A 21972-nucleotide genomic window follows, 5' to 3' on the forward strand; every position below is an offset into this window, starting at 1 on the left:
TAGCAGCAGGTTTTGTGCTTGATGGAAAAATTCTATATAAAAAGGTCAAGATCAAATTTTACTAAGGTGCGTCGATGCTGTGGAAGCGAGAATGATACTTGAAGAAGTACACGAAGGGATTTTTGAAACACATGCTAATGGGCATATAATGGCTAAACAGATCATAAGAGTTGGTTACTACTGGTCTACAATGGAAAATGATTGTATCAGTTATGCTAAAAAATACCACAAATGCCAAATTTATGCAGATAAAATTGATTCTCCTCCAGTCCCACTACATGTCTTGGCTTCACCGTGGCCTTTCTCCATGTAGAGAATGGATGTGATCGGACCCATAACCCCTAAAGCTTCAAATGGGCATCGATTTATCTTTGTGGTAATCGATTATTTTACAAAATGGGTGGAAGCAGCTTCGTATGCTAGTATTACGTGATCAGTGGTGTGTAGATTTATAAAAGAGAGATAATATGCCAGTATGGTCTCTCGAAAAAGATTATCTCAGATAATGCTAGCAATTTAAACAATAAAATGATGAAAGAATTATGTTCACAGTTCAAGATCAAGCATCATCATTCAGCACCATATCGCCCAAAAATGAATGGTGCAGTGGAAACTGTAAATAAGAACATCAAAAGAATATTGGAGAAAATGACCGACACATATAAGGATTGGCGTGAAAAGTTACCTTTTGCTTTGCTTGCCTATAAAACATCAATTCGAACCTCTACAGGGGCCACCCCATTTTTACTAGTTTATGGGATGGAAGCTGTACTGCCAATTGAAGTGAAAATTCCTTTTCTGAGGGTGTTGATGGGGATAAAATTGGATGAGGCAGAATGGGTTCAAGATCATTTCGAACAACTAAATCTTATTGAAGAGAAAAGGCTCTCAGCATTCAGTTATGGACAAATGTATCAAAGAAGAATCATGTGAGCATATGACAAAAAGATACGACCTCGATGCTTTTCGTGAGGGTGAATTGGTTTTGAAAAGGATTTTTCCATGTCAGCATGACAATAGATGAAAATGGACGCCCAATTGGGAAAGTCCATATGTGGTAAAAAAGGCTTTTTCTAGTGGAGCTCTGATCCTTACAGAAATGAACGGAGATGAATTATCAAATCCTGTAAATTTAGACACTGTCAAAAAATATTTTGCCTAAAAAAAAAGAAAAAAAATAAAATGAAAAATGTACAAAAAAATGAAAAAAATAAAAATGAAAAAAAAATGAAAAAAAATCAGAAAGAAAGTGATTCAGATTGAAAACCCGAAAAGGGCGGTTTAAGTCAAATGGGGTCATTTAAGCTGAAAACCTATAAAGGCGGCTTGAATAAAGGTGAAGCTCGAAAAAAGTTTTTCAGAAAATGAAAGAATGACACCAAATGGACGAATTGTCACCAAAATTAAAAGAGATGACTTTTAAGAGGCAAGTTCTAATTAGTCATAGATGTGGGGCAAAGATTGGTTATATGAAATCACATGTGACAAGATCACAAATGTAACGAGTTTTTGGGAAAAGACCTGGTCTAAGTAAGCCGAGGTCATCCAAATGTTCAGTATTTAGAGAATTGATATTTGATTTTTGAAATACTTTTGAGTTAACTGTTCTTTATGTCTCGAAAGGCTTATCTTTCTAAACCTGAAATACCCTATTACTAGTCGTATTGCACACCCAACTTTGAACCTGAAATCATTGCGTTGTCATTTAAAATTAAGATATTGACTTATAAAGCTCATAATAGACCAATGCATCGCTCGAAAAGAGAATGCAATATGAGGATGACAAAAATAGTAAGATGGGGGCAGAAAGAATGAAACGAAATCGATTGATTACTGAAGACAAAGAAGAAAAAAGGGATAAAGAATAAAAAATGAGAGGTTTTAGAGTGACTAAAAGTCAGATTGGTCCGTTATAAGATAAAGATTGCTGATCAAAAATTTAAAGACTTAAAAAGACGAGATTACTAGAAGTGGCTTTTAAAGTTTGAAAAAATTGAACCAAAAGTTGAATTAACTTGGATGAAATGCATGATATAATTCGTTGATGGCATCTTTATCTTTTCTTTCATCACAATCATTGCACGCATTACATGCCTCTTAATAAGTTGCATATAAGGTTTCTTTATGAGACATCAGGAATAATCAACATTTTTCTTTCTCGAAACAAAGATGATGGCCTTGAAGATGGTATGTTAGCATAATCTTTAAAATCAAAACTGTTGGTTTATGGAGTACCTAATCTCTTATTTCTCAACTCACAGCTCAGTCTTGTATAATTGCCCGACTTGTGGTTCAATCCCAGTCGTTTTTAATCTTTGACTCGTGGTTTAATCCCGATCATTTCATTCTCTGACTTACGGTTCAGTCCTAGTCATCTTTATTCTTTGGCTTACGATTTAATCCCGATCATTTCATTAATTTCCTGACTTATGGTTTAGTCTTAGTCATCTTTAATCTTTGGCTCGTGGTTTAATTCCGGTCATTTCATTAATTTTTTGACTTACGGTTCAGTCCCAGTCATCTTTAATCTTTGGCTCGCGATTTAATCTCGATCATTTCATTAATTTTCTAACTTGCGGTTCAGTTCCAGTCATCTTTAATTTTTGACTCATGATTTAATCCCGATCATTTCATTCTCTGACTTGCGGTTTAGTCCCAGTCATCTTTAATCTTTAACTTATGGTTTAATCCCGGTCATTTCATTAATTTTTTGACTTGTGATTTAGTCCCAGTCATCTTTAATCTTTGGCTCGTGGTTTAATCCTAATCATTTCATTAATTCTCTGACTTACGATTCAGTTTCAGTCATCTTTAATCTTTGACTCGTGGTTTAATCCCGATCATTTCATTCTCTGACTTACGGTTCAATCTCAGTCATCTTTAATCTTTGACTTATGGTTTAATCCCGATCATTTCATTAATTTTCTGACTTGTGGTTTAGTCCCAGTCATCTTTAATCTTTGGCTCGTGGTTTAATCTCGATCATTTCATTAATTCTCTCGACTTGCGATTTAGTCCTAATCATCTTTAATCTTTGACTGGCGATTTAATCTCGGTCATTTCATTAATTCTCTTGACCTGCGGTTCAGTCCCAGTCATCTTTAATTTGACTCACGGTTTAATCCCGATCATTTCATTAATTCACTCGACTTGTAGTTCAGTCTCAGTCATCTTTAATCCTTGACTCACAGTGTCATCTCGATTACTTTCTTTTATTCGACTTTAGGTGTTGCCTTAATTGATTCTTTATTTTTTAACTCATAATGTTGCTTTCTTTATCACTTGACCTGACCTGTAAAAAAAAAAAATTCATGATTTACTTTCGAACAAAATCGTTGTCTTTATCTTTACCATATTCCTGATTCTCAGTAATGTGCAAAGAGGGGCAGCTGTAGACATCGATTTTGTCCGGGTCTACTGTTTCCATTTTAAGTATATGAATACTAATAATAATAATAATAATAATAATAATAATAATAATAATAATAATAATAATAATAATAATAAATATTTAAAAAAATATAATAATTAAAAATTAAAAAAAGAATTAAAAAAAGAGAAATGAGACAGAAACCAGGGGCTGGTACGACGCTGCTGCCGCCCCTGTCAGCCTCCTGACCAACCCCTGTTAGCCTCTTGACCAGCCCCCTGACCAACTCTCTTTCAGCCCACCTACAGCCACCCAAATCTCACCTAATTGAAGCTCTTTAAAATCAACAGACGAACGCTTCCCCCTTCTTCTCTCCCGGCTCTCTAACAAAAAAAAAAGAAAAAAATCCATTCGATCTACCCACGAAAACCTTCGAGTTCAGACGAACTCTTCCCCCCTCAAAACACCCTCAACAGCCCCAGACAGACCCTCATTCCCATGCATAAGAAACCAAATTTCATGCTACCCAAAAAAAAAAAACACCCAAACCAAAAACGAAATAGATCTACACAAATCATAAAAAAAAACACAGTCCTCCCCATAGGGAGGAACCTAGCACCAAGCTACCTGCAAGAAGGAAGACAAATCAGTTTTTGTTCACAACAAAAAAAAAAAAAGAAAAGATGAGAGATTCGAAACTTTAAAGATAGATTTGTGATGGTTAAGCCACTTTTAGGCCAGGCGAAGGTCGGATCTGGAAAGAGGGCGTCCAGAGGAATTTTCGATGACTTTCTGACCATTTTTCGATCATCGACAACCACCGTCGATGACGACTCACACGGCCGCCAGTGCAAGTACGACGTCGGATTCCGGTGAGACCAGAAACCCCCTCTCATAGCTTTTTTTTTTTGTGAAACCAAACAGATTGAGGAAAAAAAATATGACTTTTATAGAAAAGATAGGACATAAATGACGTCGTTTTGAGCATAGGCCCAAAACGACGCCATTTCAAGCATAGAGGATCCGTGCATGGATCGAACCAGACTCGAGATCCCCGTAACCCGACCCGACGACCCGCTTCAGCCAACCTTGAGCCGGTTTAGACGAACCGCCAGTGAATCGACCTGAACTGCTGGTCGCCTAAACCGCCAATTCGATCAGATCGCCCGAACCGTCGCTCCAACCTCCGAATCGATTAGACCGCCCAGACCAGCGTTGACCGGATCGTTGACCCGCCTGGTTCAGGTAAAAAAAAATTTTTTTTTTTTAAATTTTTTTATATATTATTATTTTTGTTATTTTATATTTATGCATGATAAATGTTTAAATTTATTAGGATAAATATCTAATTATTATTAATAATAATAAAATGAAAACAATATAAAGTAATAACTAAAAAATATATTAAAAATGTTTAAATAATAATAGTAATAATGGAATAAGCATTTTATTTTCTTTACTTAGATGTTGAAGGAATAAAAAATATTTTTTCAAACAAATAATTTCACCTAGATGTTGGAGAATTATTATAAATAAATTTTCATTAAAAAAAAACACATAAGAAATTTTTAATTAGTTTTCAAAAATTATAAAAAAAAAAATTGAACTTGCTCCGAAAGTCCGCCTAGATGATGGAAATTTTTAGAGATGTTTGTGTTTTACTTAAACCCTAAACACTTTTTTTTAATTTTCAAAATTTTAAGTTTTAAAACCCCTAAAAATCCAAAATCCCTTAAGATTCAAAACCTCTTAAAATCCAAAGTCCTAAAAATCCTAAGGACACGTATAAAAATTCTATTTAAAGTAATTTGTTCCCGAATGCCTCCTAGATGATGAGGTATTTAAAAAATTTTACTTCATTAAGTCTTTTCACACGAGTTCTTAATTCACATTAATAATAAGATTAATAAATAAAATTATAATAAAATTGAGATCTTAAATATAAACAGTCGCACCTAAGCTCTGCCTAGATGTTGAAGAGTCGGGGTGGTCTCATTATACTTAAGAATTCAACTCTTAAATTGTATTTCATTGTAAATGACATTCATTAGCATACATACGTTGGCATATTATCATCGATAATTGATTGCATTATTCTCTCTTTAATTTATTGTTCGATGATAAAATATTTTATAGTAAAAAACAAAAAAGAGGGATAATACTTTAAAAAAAAAAAGAAAAAAAATCTTTTAGTGATATTATAAAATAAAACAAAAATAACATTTCGAATGAAATAATTCTTGATACTCTACCTAGATGTTGGAAAGTCACTAACAATTATTTTTCATAAAGATTGTTATTTCATTTTAAGGATTATTGTATTAAATCTTAGGCGAAAAGAATTATTTTAAATTCTGCCTAGGCAATGGAGAATTTTAAGATAATTCTTTAACTTAAAAGATTTTCTCAATAGTTCTAAATAAATATTTTAGCAAAATTTTATTTCTTTTTAAGTGAAGGGAATTGGTGTTAAATTCCAAATTAAAACTATTTTTATCCAACACCGAAAATAGAGCGTAATTAAATGGTACCAATTTATGGGCATTGTGGGGGTGCTAATCTTTCTCCACGCGTAATCAACTCCTGAACCCAACCTCATTTTTCGTAGACTGAAATTTATCTTTTTGATAAATTTTAAATCCATTTTTATAGTTTTATTAAAAGGATAACCTTTTGAATGGTCAATCACACCCTAATAAAGATTGGTGGTGACTCTTTTTATTTCTCTCGATTTTAAAACTCGTTTTACGTTTGACAGTCTCAAAACCGTTATGACAGTTTGCCGATTCCGCTGGAGATGCTCACCTGGGTTCATAGCCACACCACGCACCTTAGGCCAGCAGTTCCTCTTCACCTTAAACTTGTGGTAAGCATTGCCAGCCTTAAGAAGAGGTTTCTCGGTCCTACCACCTCCTACAACCTGGCCAACCATGGCAGACAGCCGCTTGGAACAATCTTCTTGGCACCAGATGGAAGCTTGATCCTGGTTGTGTCGTTATCAGGGTTGTGACTGATAATAATAGCATAATCACCAGAAGACCTAGCGAAAACACCACGATCACCAACGTGATGTTTGACGTTGCAAACGACAGCTCCTTCAGGGATAGATCTAAGAGGCAACACATTTCCGACCATAAGAGTAGCCTTCTTACCACAGTACACGAAATGTCCAGTGTACATACCCTCGGCAGCAACGAACAGTTCCTTCTGCTTCTTGTAACGGAAAGGGTGACGGAAGACCACACGGGCTAAGGAGCCGCCACGGCCCGGGTCGTGGATGACTTCGGTGAGCACACCTTTTAGGTAACCATTTCGTTCGTCGAAGTCGAGACTGCGAAAACGGGCGGGACCCTTACGGTGGTGGGTGTGGGCCTTGAAGACGGAACCCGCACCCTTATGTTGAGCTCGGATGACATGACCCATTCGGTGAAAGTTTGTGCGGCTATGAGGAGACCTCTCTCTCGCAGGCGGCCGATGGCAGCGAGCAGTGAAATGGGGGTTGAAGGAAAATTTTTTATAAATAATCTAATACATTAATAATATTAAAATTTTTTTTTTTCAATTTTTAAAGCATTACTATTCTTAATACCTTAAATCTCCATAATCGGACAAAAAATTTATTTTTCATCATTTTTATTATTTTTTAAATTAATTTTTATTTTATTTAATAATTGTTTAGTTAATTTTTATTTTTGTTTAATAAAAAATATTTTTATTATATTAAAAATTTATTATAAATATTTTAATACATTAATAATATTTTAAAAAATAATCTGTTCACTTAAAAATTATTAAAGCATTATTACTCTGAATACTTTAAAATCTCATTTTCAAATAAAATTTTTCTTTTTTACATTTTTTCATTATTTTTATTTATTTTTTGTTACTTTTTTTATTTTTCAAATTTAAAAGTATCAAAAATTTAAAAATCAATTTCATTTTTTTAATTATTGTTAGTATTATTTTCTTTAGGTGCTATTTATTATATTATTTTATGAGATTTATTTTAATTTTTTAACTAAATTATCAAGAATTCATTGTTTATCTTCACTTATTTTTTTTTATTATTATTAAAATATAAATAAAATAAATATTTATTTCAACAAATTTAAAATTTTAAAAATACATAAATAATAATAATATTAAAAATATTAAAAATAATATTAAAAATTAAAAAAAAAATTTAAACTTAATCAGACAACTGTATCAACAGTGCGATACAGTTCAAGGTCGATCTACCGGTCTAGAACCCTTTTTTCCAATTCAAACCAGTTCCATGCCGGTTCAGTCAGATTGGTTAATGCTCGTCAACTGCAGCATCTTCGAGTTAGGTCGCGCTAATCTTCAAGTCGGGTCTCGGGTTCGCGATGATCGTCCCATTCCCAAAATGGCATCGTTTCGATTCTAACCTTTTTTTTTAACTATAAAAACCCAACATTTTTTATCAAACCATTTCAGCCTTCCTTTTAAAAAAAAACTTCAAGCTCAACCAAAAAACTCTAGGCTATCCCCTGGAAAATGGCTCGTAGCTGCCGTGGTCCGTTGCTGTAACTAGTCACTGGTCGCCATGTCGGTTGCCAGAAAACTTCCAAAGCCACCCACAAACTCCTTTCAAACTCTCGATTCTCGTTCTAACCTTTTTTTTTCCTTGAAATCACCTAGAAACTCCTAAATCAGCCTGTAAACTTTCGACCACATCCCTCTTTTCTTTGGTTTTTTTTTTTTTTGATTTGTTTCTTTTTCTGGGGTTGGTTCCCCACTCCACAGAATGTGGATTTTGGGTTTTTTTTTTTTTTTGGCAGGTTAGGGAAATAGTTTTTTTAGTAAAGGTTTCTTTTTTTGTTTTTTTTTTTTTAACGGAGGTTATCCCTCTTTTTTCCTTCTTTGTCGTGGTGCTTAAGCTCTAAATTTATAGAGCTGGGAAGAATGACGAAATCCAGGATTTCTATGATTTTTGGGGTGTTCAACGTGTCGCTGGCAGCCTTCACGCTGCCAGGGCGACGACGCCTGATGTGACTTCTGTTAACGACGCCCGATGTGACTTCTATTTATTTTTTGTCCTTTTTTTCATTTTAGCTTAGATCATGTTTCTTGGAGATTTTGCCCTACCTGCCGTTGTTGAAAATGAAGGGTGAGCCTAGTGATGCTCCTAGTGTGAAGGGCTACAGTCAGAGGGGGCTCGTGGGTGCCAGTGCGGTGCATGGCACCCACAGCCACGGGTTCCCCTTTTTTTAATTAATTATTATTATTATTTTTATTTTTATTAGTCAAAGTTTGGTCCTTTATCTGGATTTTGGGCTAAAGGTAAATTTTGGATTTTAAGCCTAGTTGACATGAATTTTGGGCTCAATATCTACAGAAATGAAACCGAGGCCCATTTCTGAATTTGAATAAAATCAAATGTCTACAACATATATACATATACATATATATATATATATATGTATATGTAGATATGTATGTATTTGCTAGAAAGGAAAGCAACCTGGCTGCATGCCTAATATAATTTTACTGCCTCATATTATGTTCTGAATATAGTATTGTATGTAATACATGTCTGGCTGTTTCTCAATATAGAATGTCCCTAAACCCTTACCAAATAAAGAAAAGAAATATTTATTATTTATTTATTTATTTAAACTATTTGGATTTACAAGTGAATGATTTTGTCTTCTTATGATTCGACAGTAACTTCTTTTATTTGGCTCTTGGGATTAGATTCTCATTCATTAGTTTCTTTTAACAATACGGTGTAGAGTTAATTATACATTTGACATCTTAATTTTCAGAAAATGTATAAATTAATATTTCAAAAAAAAAAATGTACAATTTGCAACATAAATTTTTGAATCATGTAATGTTGACCCAAACTCAAACATAAACCCATCAATACTCCTTTTAATCCAATTAAAACTAAATTTTATTTGTTTTGCCTAAGTGGTAAAAATCCTATCCAAAATCAGTTAATTCCTGGATGTGCCATGTGGATGTACTCCTATTACCTCAGTATTTCATCATTTAATCCTGCAAATGAAAATTATAATTACCTTCTATGAAATGGGACTGCATTACCAAAAAAAAAAAAATTTACTCCTATTAACTCACTATTTCACCATTTAGTCCTGCAAATAAATTGCTTCAACCCTATAAATATGTACTCTGTTCAAGCCTTCAACAGACTTACAGCAAACAAAAACATTAGCAAAATCAAGAGTGAAGGAGACTCTGAGACAGAGAGTATTGAGTGGAGTGATGGAGGGGATTGGTTCAAAGAGAATGATGGTGAACATGATGGTGTTGATGATGGTTGTTCTAACTTATGGGCGAGGTGAGTTAGCAGATGTTCATCCAGCTACCTCGAAAAAACTCTGTGCTAAAATGTGTCTTGTCAAGTGCGTGATTCGCCTCATTCCTGCCCGCATTGCACTTTGTGTTGGTCTCTGCATGGTAGGCTGCGAACTTAATCCCTCAGAAGTTGTCTATAATTGTACAAGCGATTGTGCAACCTCCATGGTCAATGCTCACAATCGTACTGGTAAAAACACTAAAATCTATCTTTATACCCTACATTTTTAAATCTAAGAATTATAGCAATTCTTTTCTCCATTTAATTTCCTTCAAACAATATTTTTATGGGTTTTTTTTCTCTTTCTGATTTTGCAGATGCTGAGAAAGTCGAAAACTTTGTTGGTTCCTGCTATGACACTTGCAAGCAGAAGAACAACTAGGCGCTCTTTTCTTCTTTTTTTTTTTTTATCACCGTTGAACAGTAAATAAGTGGAACTAAAAGTACCCAGAATGAAGTAAAATGTTATTGAGTCACCTAGACAGCTCAAGTGTTTGGGTTGAAAATAAAGTTTTAATTATATTGTTGGATTGGAGTTGTATAATTGTTTTTCCATTGCACCAAAAAAGAGAAACGTACTCTTTTATTTATGCAATCGTAATTTTAACTTTCAAGTATATGATTGTTTGATTTTCCTTTGCTTTTGGTTTCGTTTAATGAATAATAGAGAACATTAATTAATTAATTAATTAATTAATTAATTAATTAATATATATATTTCTTAGTACATTTTTCATCTTTTATGGCTCTCAACATTTCTCAATCAATCAAGGCTAAAGCATTGAACATATTTTTATATCAATTTAAAACAATCGATTTTAGTTCAATATAATGTCTACTATAAATTACTATTTAAACAAATTCATTACCATTTTATTTTATTTTATTTTTCTATTTTGTGGAGCCAATCTCTCTCCTCCTTTCCCGTGCCCTGGTTCTCTACTTTATTTTCGAAGATCATTGCACATATTTTATTTTTCCTTATTTTGTTTAAAACTATTTTCATTTTCTTCATCATCTAGGAAAACAGAAGAAACAAAAATCCGGAAGATTGGCCATAATAGTAATTCATGATTGCTTCCATAAAATTGCCCCAATTCACATTTTAAGAACTTTTTAAAAAGTGCATAAATTACCATGAAAAAAATTGTTAGAAAATAATCTTGGGCTTTGTAGTAATTAATCAATAACTCCAATCCCATGTTAATAAGAGGGAAAAGGCGGGACAAATGGTCTGTTTTAAGTGGATGGATTGCATTCATATCAACATGGAGAATATGAAGAACAAATGAAAATTTTTGATCATAAGCACATGTGAGATAGAGGAATAAAAAGGAATAATTATTTTTTCACGGAATTGGAATTTTAATTTTAGCACTCTATTAAAAAATTACGTGATTGTTGAAAAAAAAAAAAAAGCGAGAATTATGGAAAGAGTAAAAATGGGAAAAGAGTAAGATCATGAGAGAGAGGATTGCCAGGTAGGTATAATTGACTTTCATTAATGTGGGCGATTAGTTGACTATCTCGGGACCATTGATTCCGGACCATTGGATTAAAGAAATATCAATGGTCAAAATTTAGTGTAAAATTGTAATATTTTACTCTGGTTCCTTCCCAGATAGTGGTAATTAGTGTAGTAACTTGCCACATATGGCTTGTGGTTTCGTTAATAATATCAACAAATCTGTTGGTAATGTAGTTTCCAGTATATTTTTACTAGGATGTTAAAGTAAAATTTTATTGTTTAAAATAGTTGAACTATGAAATATTATGATTGTTTTAGTATAATATCATTTGTAAACAATGAAGAATATGAAATATATAATATTCTTTTTACTTGTTAGATAAATAAAATAAGTAAAACTAAATTTATATCTTTTTTACTATTCACTTGTTAATATTTTACTCTTTTTCTTAATTCTTAAAAATTTTTTATTATTACTTTTGTAAATTTTCATGAAATATCATTATATCTCATGCTCCATTGATATATTGTGAGCTTACCAAATTTCATTTGTAAGCATAACCGTAATGGAGCACATGCAACGCCAACCAGTTAAAATCTATATAAACGTCTCTCGTACAATAGAAATTAGAGCCACCAAGATTTCCATCTATATACTTTCTTTTTGCAAACAAAAGGAAAAGGAAAGCAAAGAAAAATGGAGGAAAGAGGAGCATAGTCGGTCTTTATGGTTTGTTTGGTATTTGGGATTCTAGCTGGGCAGTCCATAGCTCAACTAGGTCCTATAGCCTTGTCCTACGTGAATTGTTTCATTCCGTGCGCCATTCAATACGAAGGTAGATTTTGCGCTGTCAACTGCTTCAAGGACTGTATCCTTCCCTCCGATTCTACTGTGAGCACTATCCAAGGCACCAAGCCTTCTGCAGGCTTGGTTGTGCTACCGCATTGTGCTCAGATATCAGCACCAAAGAAAATCCTGGTAACTATTTATTTTCTCTCCCCCTTTTAAGTAGACACAAGAATAAACTCATTTTTTTAATCATTTGGTTTAAATTCCTTAGCGGAGGAGAAAGTTGGATGGTGTTTGGATGATTGCTCAAAGAAATGCGCCGGAAACAACTGATCAATTACCAGATAAGAGATCGTTCGTGAATGAATGTAGACATCAATTTTTGTCCCAGAATAAAATAAAATAAAAATAATAAAAATATTACAAAATACGAAATAAAAAAAATACCAAAAATAATACAAAATACAAAAACAAAAAAAAAAGAAAAATACCTAAAAAAAAAACAGAAGACAAAAAAAATTAAGGATGGCAGTGGTGCCATCCCCGGCACCACTGCCATCAGACCCTACCCTCCACACTTAATTACTTCTTCAGTTGACAAACGTCAAATAAAACCAAATTGAATAAAAGAGGCACGGGGCTCGTGTTTACATCCCGTGACCGAGCCCCATGCCTTTCCCTTCGAACGCGTATGGCTGGAGCTCTATAAATAGAGCTCCTAGAGAAGACGTTGAGAAGAAAAAAAAAAGGAGAGGGAGATTCTGTCAAAAAAAAAAAGGGAAAGAAAATCACAAAAAAAAAAATCAAACAGTCCTCCCCGCAGGGAGGAACCCAGCGCCGAGAGCCCCTGCACAAAGAAAAATCAAAGTCAGTTCAAAAAAAAAAAAATAAAGCCAGAATACAAAAGAAAAAGGGATCTAACCGAAACTTCACTAGCAGATCTAAGGAAGTGGTGATGCTTTTTGGTGAAAGGGACCTCAGATCTGAACTCAGGAGGTCGAGGGGAACGTTTTGGTATTTTTGAGAATTTTTCGATCACCGTCAACGGCGGCCGGTGATCGGCGAACAGCGACGGAGGAACGGCCGGCCGGCCATCTGCGTTTGGTCGGAGAAAAAAAAAACGAGAGAGAAAAGAAAGTTTTTTTTTCTGAAGAGTGAAAGGAATGAGGGAAAGAAAAAATTTTAACTTTTATATAAACAGTCAATAGCAAAAACGACGTCGTTTCAATAAACGCCCCAAAACGACGTCGTTTAAACCAAGGAGGATCCGCGCGTTGACCCGAACTTGACCCGGGGTCCGCGCAACTGACCCGCTAACCCGACTTCTCAATGGCTCTGAACCGGTTTGACCAGACCAAACCGAACCGCTCTCTGGACCAGCCTGAACCGCTGAACCAACTAAACCGCTCCCAGACCGAACCGAACCGTCGAACCGCCGTTGATCGGACCGTTGACCGGTTCGGTTCAGGTAAAAAAAAATTTTTTTTTGAATTTTCTATTCTTTTTATATAATATTATCTTTGTTATTTTAAGTTTTTTTATGCATAAATGTTTAAATTTATTATGATAAATATTTAATTGTTATTAATAATAATAATAATAATGAAAACAATATAAAAGAAAAACTAATATATTTTAAAAATATTTAAATAGTAATAATAATGAAATAAGCTTTTATTTTCACTGCCTATATGTTGGAGGGAATAAAAAAAAATACATCTTCAAACAAATAATTCCGCCTAGATGTTGGAGAATTATTATTTAAATTTTCATAAAAAATGTATATAAGAAAATTTTAACTAATTTTCCAAAATTATAAAAATTTTGAACTTGCTCTGAAAGTTTGCCTAGATGATGGAGATTTTTAGAGATGTTCACGTTTTAATTAAACCTCAAACCCTAAACTTAAACCCTAAAATTTTACCCTTAATTTATTTCAAAACTTTAAGAACACTTGTGGAAGTCTCACATGAGATGATTTGTTCCCGAATACTGCCTAAATGATGGGGTATTTAGAAAACTCCATTTCATTAAGTTTTTCACACTGTGTTCTAAATTTATTAATAATAAAATTAAAAAATAGAAAGTATAATAAAATTGAGATCTTAAATATAAACAATCGCACCTAAGCTCTGCCTAGATGTTGGAGAGTCGAGGTGGTCTCATTATACTTAAGAATCCAACTCTTAAATTGCATTTCATGTTACATAACATTTATTGGCATACATACGTTAGCACGTTATTATCAGCATTTATTTGTACTATTCTGTCTTTAATTTTTTATTTACTACTTAATGATAAAATATTTTACAATAAAAAAAATAATACTAAATTTTTTTTTGTGATGTTATAAAATAAAATAAGAATAACATTCCGAAAGAAATAATTCTTGGTGCTCTGCCTAGATGTTGGAGAGTTACTAACAATTATTTTCTATAAAGAGTGTTATTTCATTTTAAGAATTGTTGTGTTAAATCTTAAGCGAAAAGAGTTATTTCAAATTCTGCCTAGATGTTGGAGAATTTCAAGATAATTCTTTAACTTAAAGATTTTCTCAATATTCCTAAATAAAAATTTTAGCAAAAAATATTTTTTTAATGAAGGGAATTAATGTTAAATTTCAAATTAAAACTATTTTTATCCAACGTCGAAAATAGTGCATAATTAAATGGTACCAATTTATGGGCGTTGTGGGGGTGCTAATCCTTCCCCAAGCGTAACCAACTCCCGGACCCAACCTGATTTTTCGCAGACCGAAATTTATCTTTTTGATAAACTTTAAACTTGTTTTTATAGTTTTATTAAAAAGATAAACTTTTGGGTGGCCAATCACACCCTAACAAAAATTGGTGGCGACTCCTCTTTTTATTTATTTTCCCCAATTTTAAAACCTCATTTTTACGTCTGGCGGTCTCAAAACCGTTACGACAATGAATAAAGCCCTATTGAATATATTTGAGTTAATCCCAATTAATGTATTTAAAATAATGACACTGTCAAAATTATGTTAACAGCTGCTGCTCCTTACTTCCTCTGTGAAGGAATGAATGAATAAAGCCTGTCAAATATTCGCGTTAATCTGAATGTAAAAATATTGGGGCTATAACTTCTGTTTATATAATAAATATGACTCTATGCCACCAAAGACTAATGATTTGTCTGTTTTCCACTGATGATTTGTTATTTGGAGGGTCAGACTCATGTTCCCAAATTTAAATTTGCTTGTCATTAATCATGCATAAAGTTCTGTAAGAATTTCATAGCGTCCTATAAACAAAAGCTTGGTGACTAAATCATGGGAAAAAGATAGTAGCAAGTTGGAGAAAATGGGGCATTCAAAACGCATGGTTACCAGACACCGCTTCCAGGCTACGTCACGTAATGTGCATGGTTTTATGTTCTCCTGTGTGTCGTAACGTTTTTAAGATCGTCAGACGTAAATTGAGTTTTTAAAATCGAGAAAAATAAAATGGAGTCGCCACTAATTTTTGTTAAGGTGTGATTGACCACCCAAAAGTTTATCTTCTTAATAAAACTATAAAAACAAGTTTAAAGTTTATCAAAATGATAAATTTTGATCTGCGAAAAAACATGTTGGGTTCGAGAGTCAATTACGTATGGGGAAAGATTAGCACCCCCACAACGCTCAAAAATTGGTACCATTTAATTACGCGTTATTTTCGGTGTTGGATAAAAATGGTTTCAATTTGAAATTTAACACTAATTCCTTTCATTTGGAAAAATAAAATTTTGCTAAAAATTTTTATTTAGAAATATTGAGAAAATCTTTAAGTTAAAGAATTATCTTAAAATTCTCCAACATCTAGGCAGAATTTAAAATAGCTCTTTTCGCTTAAGATTTTACACAATAATCCTTAAAAAGAAATAACAATCTTTATAGAAAATAATTGTTAGTGACTCTCCAACATCGAGGCAAAGTACCAAGAATTATTTCTTTCGAAATATTATTTTTATTTTATTTTATAATATCACAATTTTTTTTAAAAGTATTATTTTTTTTATTATAAAATATTTTATCATCAAATAGTAAATGAAAATTAAAGACATAATAATGCAAATAATTACCAATGGTAACACACTGACGGATGTATGCCAATGAATGTTATGTGGAATGAGATGCAATTTTAAAGTTGGGTTCTTAAGTATAATGAGACCACCCCAACTCTCCAACATCTAGGCAAAGCTTAGGTGCGACTGTTTACATTTAAGATCCCAATTTACTATTATAATTTTTATTTAATAGTCTTATTATTAATGCGAATTAAGAAATCGTGTGAAAAGACTTAATGAAGTAAAATTTCCTAAATACCCCATCATCTAGGATTTTTAGGAGGTTTTGAGTAAGGACTTGAGTAGAGGTTTTGAATATTTGATTTTAAGGTTTAGAGGATTTTAAGGCTTGAATTTTAGGATATGGAAGGTTTAGGGTTTTGATTTTAGAGTTTGGAAATTTTAGGATTTGGGTTTTAGGGTTTGGAGTTTTGATTTAAGGGTTTGGATTTTAGGGATTTTGGATTTTGGTTTTTGGATTTTAGACGTTTCGAATTTTAGGGGTTCGGATTTAAGAGATTTTAGATTTTTAGGGGTTTGGATTTTAGTAGGTTTTGGATTTTAGGGGTTTTAGAAACCTAGGATTTTGAAAATTAAAAATTAGTGTTTAAGGTTTCGTTTTTAAGAAAATACGAACATCTCTAAAAATCTCCAACATCTAGACGGATTTTCGAAGCAAGTTCGATTTTAATGATTTTTAAAAATTAATTTAAAATTTTCTTATATTTATTTTTTATGAAAATTTATTAATAATAATTTTCCAACATCTAGGCGTAATTATTTCTTTAGAAAAATATTTTTTATTCCCTCAACATCTAGGTAAGGAAAATAATAATAATTTTTTTTAGCATTTTTAATATGTATTTTTAATTATTACTTGTTTTCAATTTTATTATTATTAAAACAATTAAAAATCTATCATAACAAATTTAAGAACTTATCATGCATAAATATGTAAAAATACCTAAAATAACAAAAATAATAATATATATAAAAAATTTAGAAAATTAAAAAAAAAAAATTTTTTTTTACTTGAATCGGACCGATCAACGGTCCGGTCAACGATCCGATCAACGCTAATATGGATCGGTCTGACCGGTTCGGTTCAATAAACGGCTCGGACGATCCAGAGGTTCGGACTGGTTCACTGGCGGTTCGTCCGAGCCGACTGGAGGGTGGCTGAGGCGGGTTGGTGGGTCGGTTTGCGTGGATCTCGGGTCAGGTTCGGTCCACGCGCGGATCCTCTTATGCTTGAAACGGCCTCTTACCATAAATTGACTTGATTTTCATTTGTAAGCATAAATGAAGTGGAGCACAATGTAGTTACCATTTAAAATCTATATAAACCTCTCTCAAATTTCTTTCTATATATATATCAATCTTCTAAGTCTTGCTGCAAACAAAAGAAAAAGAAAGGGAAAGGAAAATGGAGAAAAGAGGAGTCTCACTGATCTTGATGGTCTGTTTGGTGATGAGCACTCTAGTAGAGCAATCCTGAGCTCAAGGTGGAATTGTGGTCCCCATTGGCGTTGCAGCAATCTGCTTTGGGGCCTGCTTTGTCCCATGCGTTCTTCTACCTGGAACAACAGCTGGCTCTTGCTCTATCGATTGCATTAAGAACTGTCTCTCCAAATCTACTGCGGGCGGTGTCAAAGACACCCAATACTTCTGCAACCTTGGTTGTTCTACCGCCTTGTGCTCAAGTTTCAGCACCAAAGAAAATCCTGGTAATTTCTTTTTCCTCTCTACTTTTGGAAACATACAGACACAAGATCAACAAACTCAAGGTTTTGTTTTGCTTTTTTTGTTTATATTAATTCCATAGCTGCAAAGAAAGTTGGAAGCTGTATGGAACCTTGCTCAGCAACATGCGCCAAGAAGAACTGATCAATTCCCATATAAGAGATCGTTCATGAATGAATAAAGAACATGGCCTGTTCAGTGATTTGGGATTTAATCCCAATTAATGTATTTAAAATAATGACTGTATGTATGTCAAAATCCTTAACTGCTGCTACTCATTCTCTCAATGTGGGAATGAATTAATGACGCTTCTTAAATATTTTGGTTAATATGAATGTAAAATATTTGGTTGGGCTATATATATATATGTATGTATGTTTGTATGTATATATGTATGCAATTGAATAAGTTCAGTAAAATATCTTAAAAAATTTGAGATTGTCATTTACCGTATTTATTTTGTATTTATTTTATATTATATGCCACCTGCATATACCATATTTATCATTTACTTTATTACACAATTACAACAAGTGATTTTAGATAAAATGTCTATTTTTATATATTACCATTGTATTAACGATAAAACATATTCAGTAAAATTATTTTTAAAAATTGATCAAAATTTATTTAATATTTGATTGATTAATCAAATTAAAAGAGATTTGATTTATTAACTCAATTAAAATCGAATTCACTTCTATAAATTATAGTGACTATTTGTGTAACAACAGACAAACCCCCACCCCCCCCCCCCAACCCACAATAAAAGCTCACTTAAACCCACCCCAACCCATGATATAAGCCCACTTAAACCCATTACTTCCTCTTCCTTAAAATGTTTGTCATGTATTATTTTCATGAAATTTAAGAATAATTTTTTTATTTTAATGTATTTAATATTAAATTTAAAATTTTTTTTATAAAATTAAAATTTTATGATTTTTAATGCTAAAAAGTTAAAATATAATTTTAAAATATATAAAAATAAAAGTTTTAAATATTCTAAAAAAATAGTTTATAATTTTGAGATATCCAAAAAAAAAAAAATGAATAACAAAAATGAGACAGAGGGAGTATTACATTAAAAATTTTCTTTGTCCCATTTTCTGTGACAATTTTTTGTTCGACATTTCAAATTTTCAATAATGTTGTTTTGGCAATATATAATTTCACATATGATAATATCTTTTTAATATACTGTAAACACTGGTTTTGTCCGGGTCTACTGTTTTTATTTTAAGTATAATAATAATAATAATAATAATAATAAATATTTTTAAAAATATAATAATTAAAAAATTAAAAAATAATTAAAATAAAAAGAGAAATGAGACAGAAACCAGGGGCCGGTACGGCACTGCTCTCGCCCCTGTCAGCCTCCCGACCAGCCCCTTGTCAGCCTCCTGATCAGCCTTCTAACGTCCCCTAACCAGCTCTCTTTCAGCCCACCTACAGCCACCCAAATCCCACCTAATTGAAGCTCTTTAAAATCAACGAACGAACTCTTCCCCCTTTTTCTCTTTGGGCTTTTTGACAAAAAAAAAAAGAAGAAAACCCATTCGATCTACCCATGAAAACCCTCGAGCTCAGACGAACTCTTCCCCCCTCAAAACACCCTCAACAGCCCCAGACAAACCCTCATTCCCATGCATAAGAAACCAAATTTCATGCAACACCCCCAAAAAAAACACCCAAACCGAAAACAAAATAGATCTACACAAATCACAAAAAAAAAAACACAGTCCTCCCTGTAGGGAGGAACCCAACGCCAAGCTACCTGCAAGAAGGAAGACAAATCAGTTTTTGTTCACAACAAAAAATAAAAAAGAAAGAAAAGATGAGAGATCCGAAACTTTGAAGACAGATTCGCGATGGTCAAGCCACTTTCAGGCCAAGCGAAGGTCGGATCTGGAAAAAGGGCGTCCAGAGGAATTTTCGATGATTTTTCTGACCATTTTTTGGTCACTGACGACCACCGCCGACGGTGACTCACACGGCGGTCGACGCAGGCACGGCGGTCGACGCAGGCACAGCGTCAGATTCTGGCGAGACCAGAGACCCCCCCTTAGAGCCTTTTTTTTCTGTGAAACCAAATAGACTGAGGAAAGAAAAAAAATCTGACTTTTATAGAAAACATAGGACCAAAACGATGTCGTTTTGAGCATAGGACCAAAATGACACCGTTTTAAGAGTAGAGGATCCGCGTGTGGACCGAACCAGACCCGAGATCCTCGTAACCAGACCCGCTTCAGCCAAACTTGAACTGGTTTGCTTCAGCCAGCCTTGAACCGATTCAGATGAACCGTCAGTGAATTGATCTGAACCGCTAGTCGCCCGAACCGTCGATCCAATCGTCGAACCGATTAGATCATCTGAACCGTCGATCCCACCTCCGAACCGATTAGACCGCCCGGACCAGCGTTGACCGGATCGTTGACCGATCCAGTTCAAGTAAAAAAAAATTTTTTTTTTCTAAATTTTTTTTTATATATTATTTTTTTGTTATTTTATATTTATGCATGATAAATGTTTAAATTTATTAAGATAAATATTTAATTGTTATTAATAATAATAAAATGAAAATAATATAAAATAATAACTAAAAAATATATTAAAAATGTTAATAATAATAGTAATAATGGAATAAGCTTTTTATTTTTCCTGCCTAGATGTTGGAGGGAATAAAAAATATTTTTTCAAACAAATAATTTCGCCTAGATGTTGAAAAATTATTATGAATAAATTTTCATTAAAAAAAAAACACATAAGAAATTTTTAATTAGTTTTCAAAAATTATAAAAAGAAAAATTGAACTTGTTCCAAAAATCCGCCTAGATGATGGGGATTTTTAGAGATGTTCGTGTTTTACTTAAACCCTAAACACTTTTTTTTAATTTTTAAAATCTTAAGTTTTAAAATCCTTAAAAATCCAAAATCCCTTAAGATTCAAAACCTCTTAAAATCCAAAGTCCTAAAAATCCTAAGGACACATGTGAAAATTCTATTTGAAGCAAGTTATTCCCGAATGCTGCCTAGATGATAGGGTATTTAGGAAATTTTACTTCGTTAAGCCTTTTCACACGAGTTCTTAATTCACATTAATAATAAGATTAATAAATAAAGGTATAATAAAATTGAGATCTTAAATATAAACAGTCGCCCCTAAACTCTGCCTAGATGTTGGAGAGTCAGGGTGGTCTCATTATACTTAAGAATCCAACTCTTAAATTGCATTTCATTATAAATGACATTCATTAGCATACATACGTTGGCATGTTATCATCGATAATTGATTGCATTATTCTCTATTTAATTTGCTATTCGATGATAAAATATTTTATAGTAAAAAACAAAAAAAAAGGGATAATACTTTAAAAAAAAGAAAAAAAATCTTTTTGTGATATTATAAAATAAAACAAAAATAACATTTCGAAAGAAATAATTCTTGGTACTCTGCCTAGATGTTGGAGAGTCACTAACAATTATTTTCTATAAAGATTGTTATTTCATTTTAAGGATTATTGTGTTAAATCTTAGGCGAAAAGAGTTATTTTAAATTCTGCCTAGACGATGGAGAATTTTAAGATAATTCTTTAACTTAAAGATTTTCTCAATATTTTTAAATAAATATTTTAGCAAAATTTTATTTTTTTTCAAGTGAAGGGAATTGGTGTTAAGTTTCAAATTAAAACCATTTTTATCCAACACAAAAAATAGCGCGTAATTAAATGGTACCAATTTATGGGCGTTGTGGGGGTGCTAATCCTTCCTCACGCGTAACCAACTCCTGGACCCAACCTGATTTTTCGTAAACCAAAATTTATCTTTTTGATAAACTTTAAACCCATTTTTATAGTTTTATTAAAAGGATAACCTTTTGGGTGGCCAATCACACCCTAACAAAGATTGGTGGCGACTCTTTTTATTTCTCTCGATTTTAAAACTTATTTTACGTCTGGTGGTCCCAAAACTGTTATGATAGTTTGGTGACTCTACTGGGGATAAAATTCAAGAGTCAAGCCAAAACTTTTAATTATGCACTATTAAGAATCATTGGATTTAATTGGTTTTATTTAACATTTCATTTAATCTCCTTTATTTTGATTTTTAAAAAAATATATATATGTTAATGAATAAAACAAATTGTATGATTTTGTGGTTATGATTTATTCATGTTATTT

General features: G+C 32.6%; 2 protein-coding genes and 1 pseudogene across 2 annotated transcripts; 2 read left to right on the forward strand and 1 right to left on the reverse strand.

The window, feature by feature from the left end:
• Positions 1-594: 594 nt before the first annotated feature.
• LOC149511127 (uncharacterized) lies at positions 595-933 on the forward strand. The gene has a single exon (XM_089755108.1). The coding sequence runs from the start codon at positions 595-597 to the stop codon at positions 931-933; it is 339 nt and encodes a 112-aa protein (XP_089611234.1).
• Positions 934-5933: 5000 nt separating this feature from the next.
• Positions 5934-7079, reverse strand: LOC111274124 (large ribosomal subunit protein uL2x pseudogene; annotated as a pseudogene).
• A 2226-nt stretch (positions 7080-9305) lies between these two features.
• LOC149511128 (uncharacterized) lies at positions 9306-10333 on the forward strand. Its single transcript, XM_089755758.1, has 2 exons — positions 9306-9905; positions 10034-10333. The coding sequence occupies exons 1-2, from the start codon at positions 9623-9625 to the stop codon at positions 10096-10098; spliced, it is 348 nt and encodes a 115-aa protein (XP_089611884.1). The 5' UTR covers positions 9306-9622; the 3' UTR covers positions 10099-10333.
• Positions 10334-21972: the final 11639 nt, after the last annotated feature.

This window comes from Durio zibethinus, chromosome 26, assembly GCF_047325235.1.
Source record: "Durio zibethinus cultivar Kanyao isolate XHJ-2024 chromosome 26, ASM4732523v1, whole genome shotgun sequence".
Lineage (NCBI taxonomy): Eukaryota > Viridiplantae > Streptophyta > Magnoliopsida > Malvales > Malvaceae > Durio > Durio zibethinus.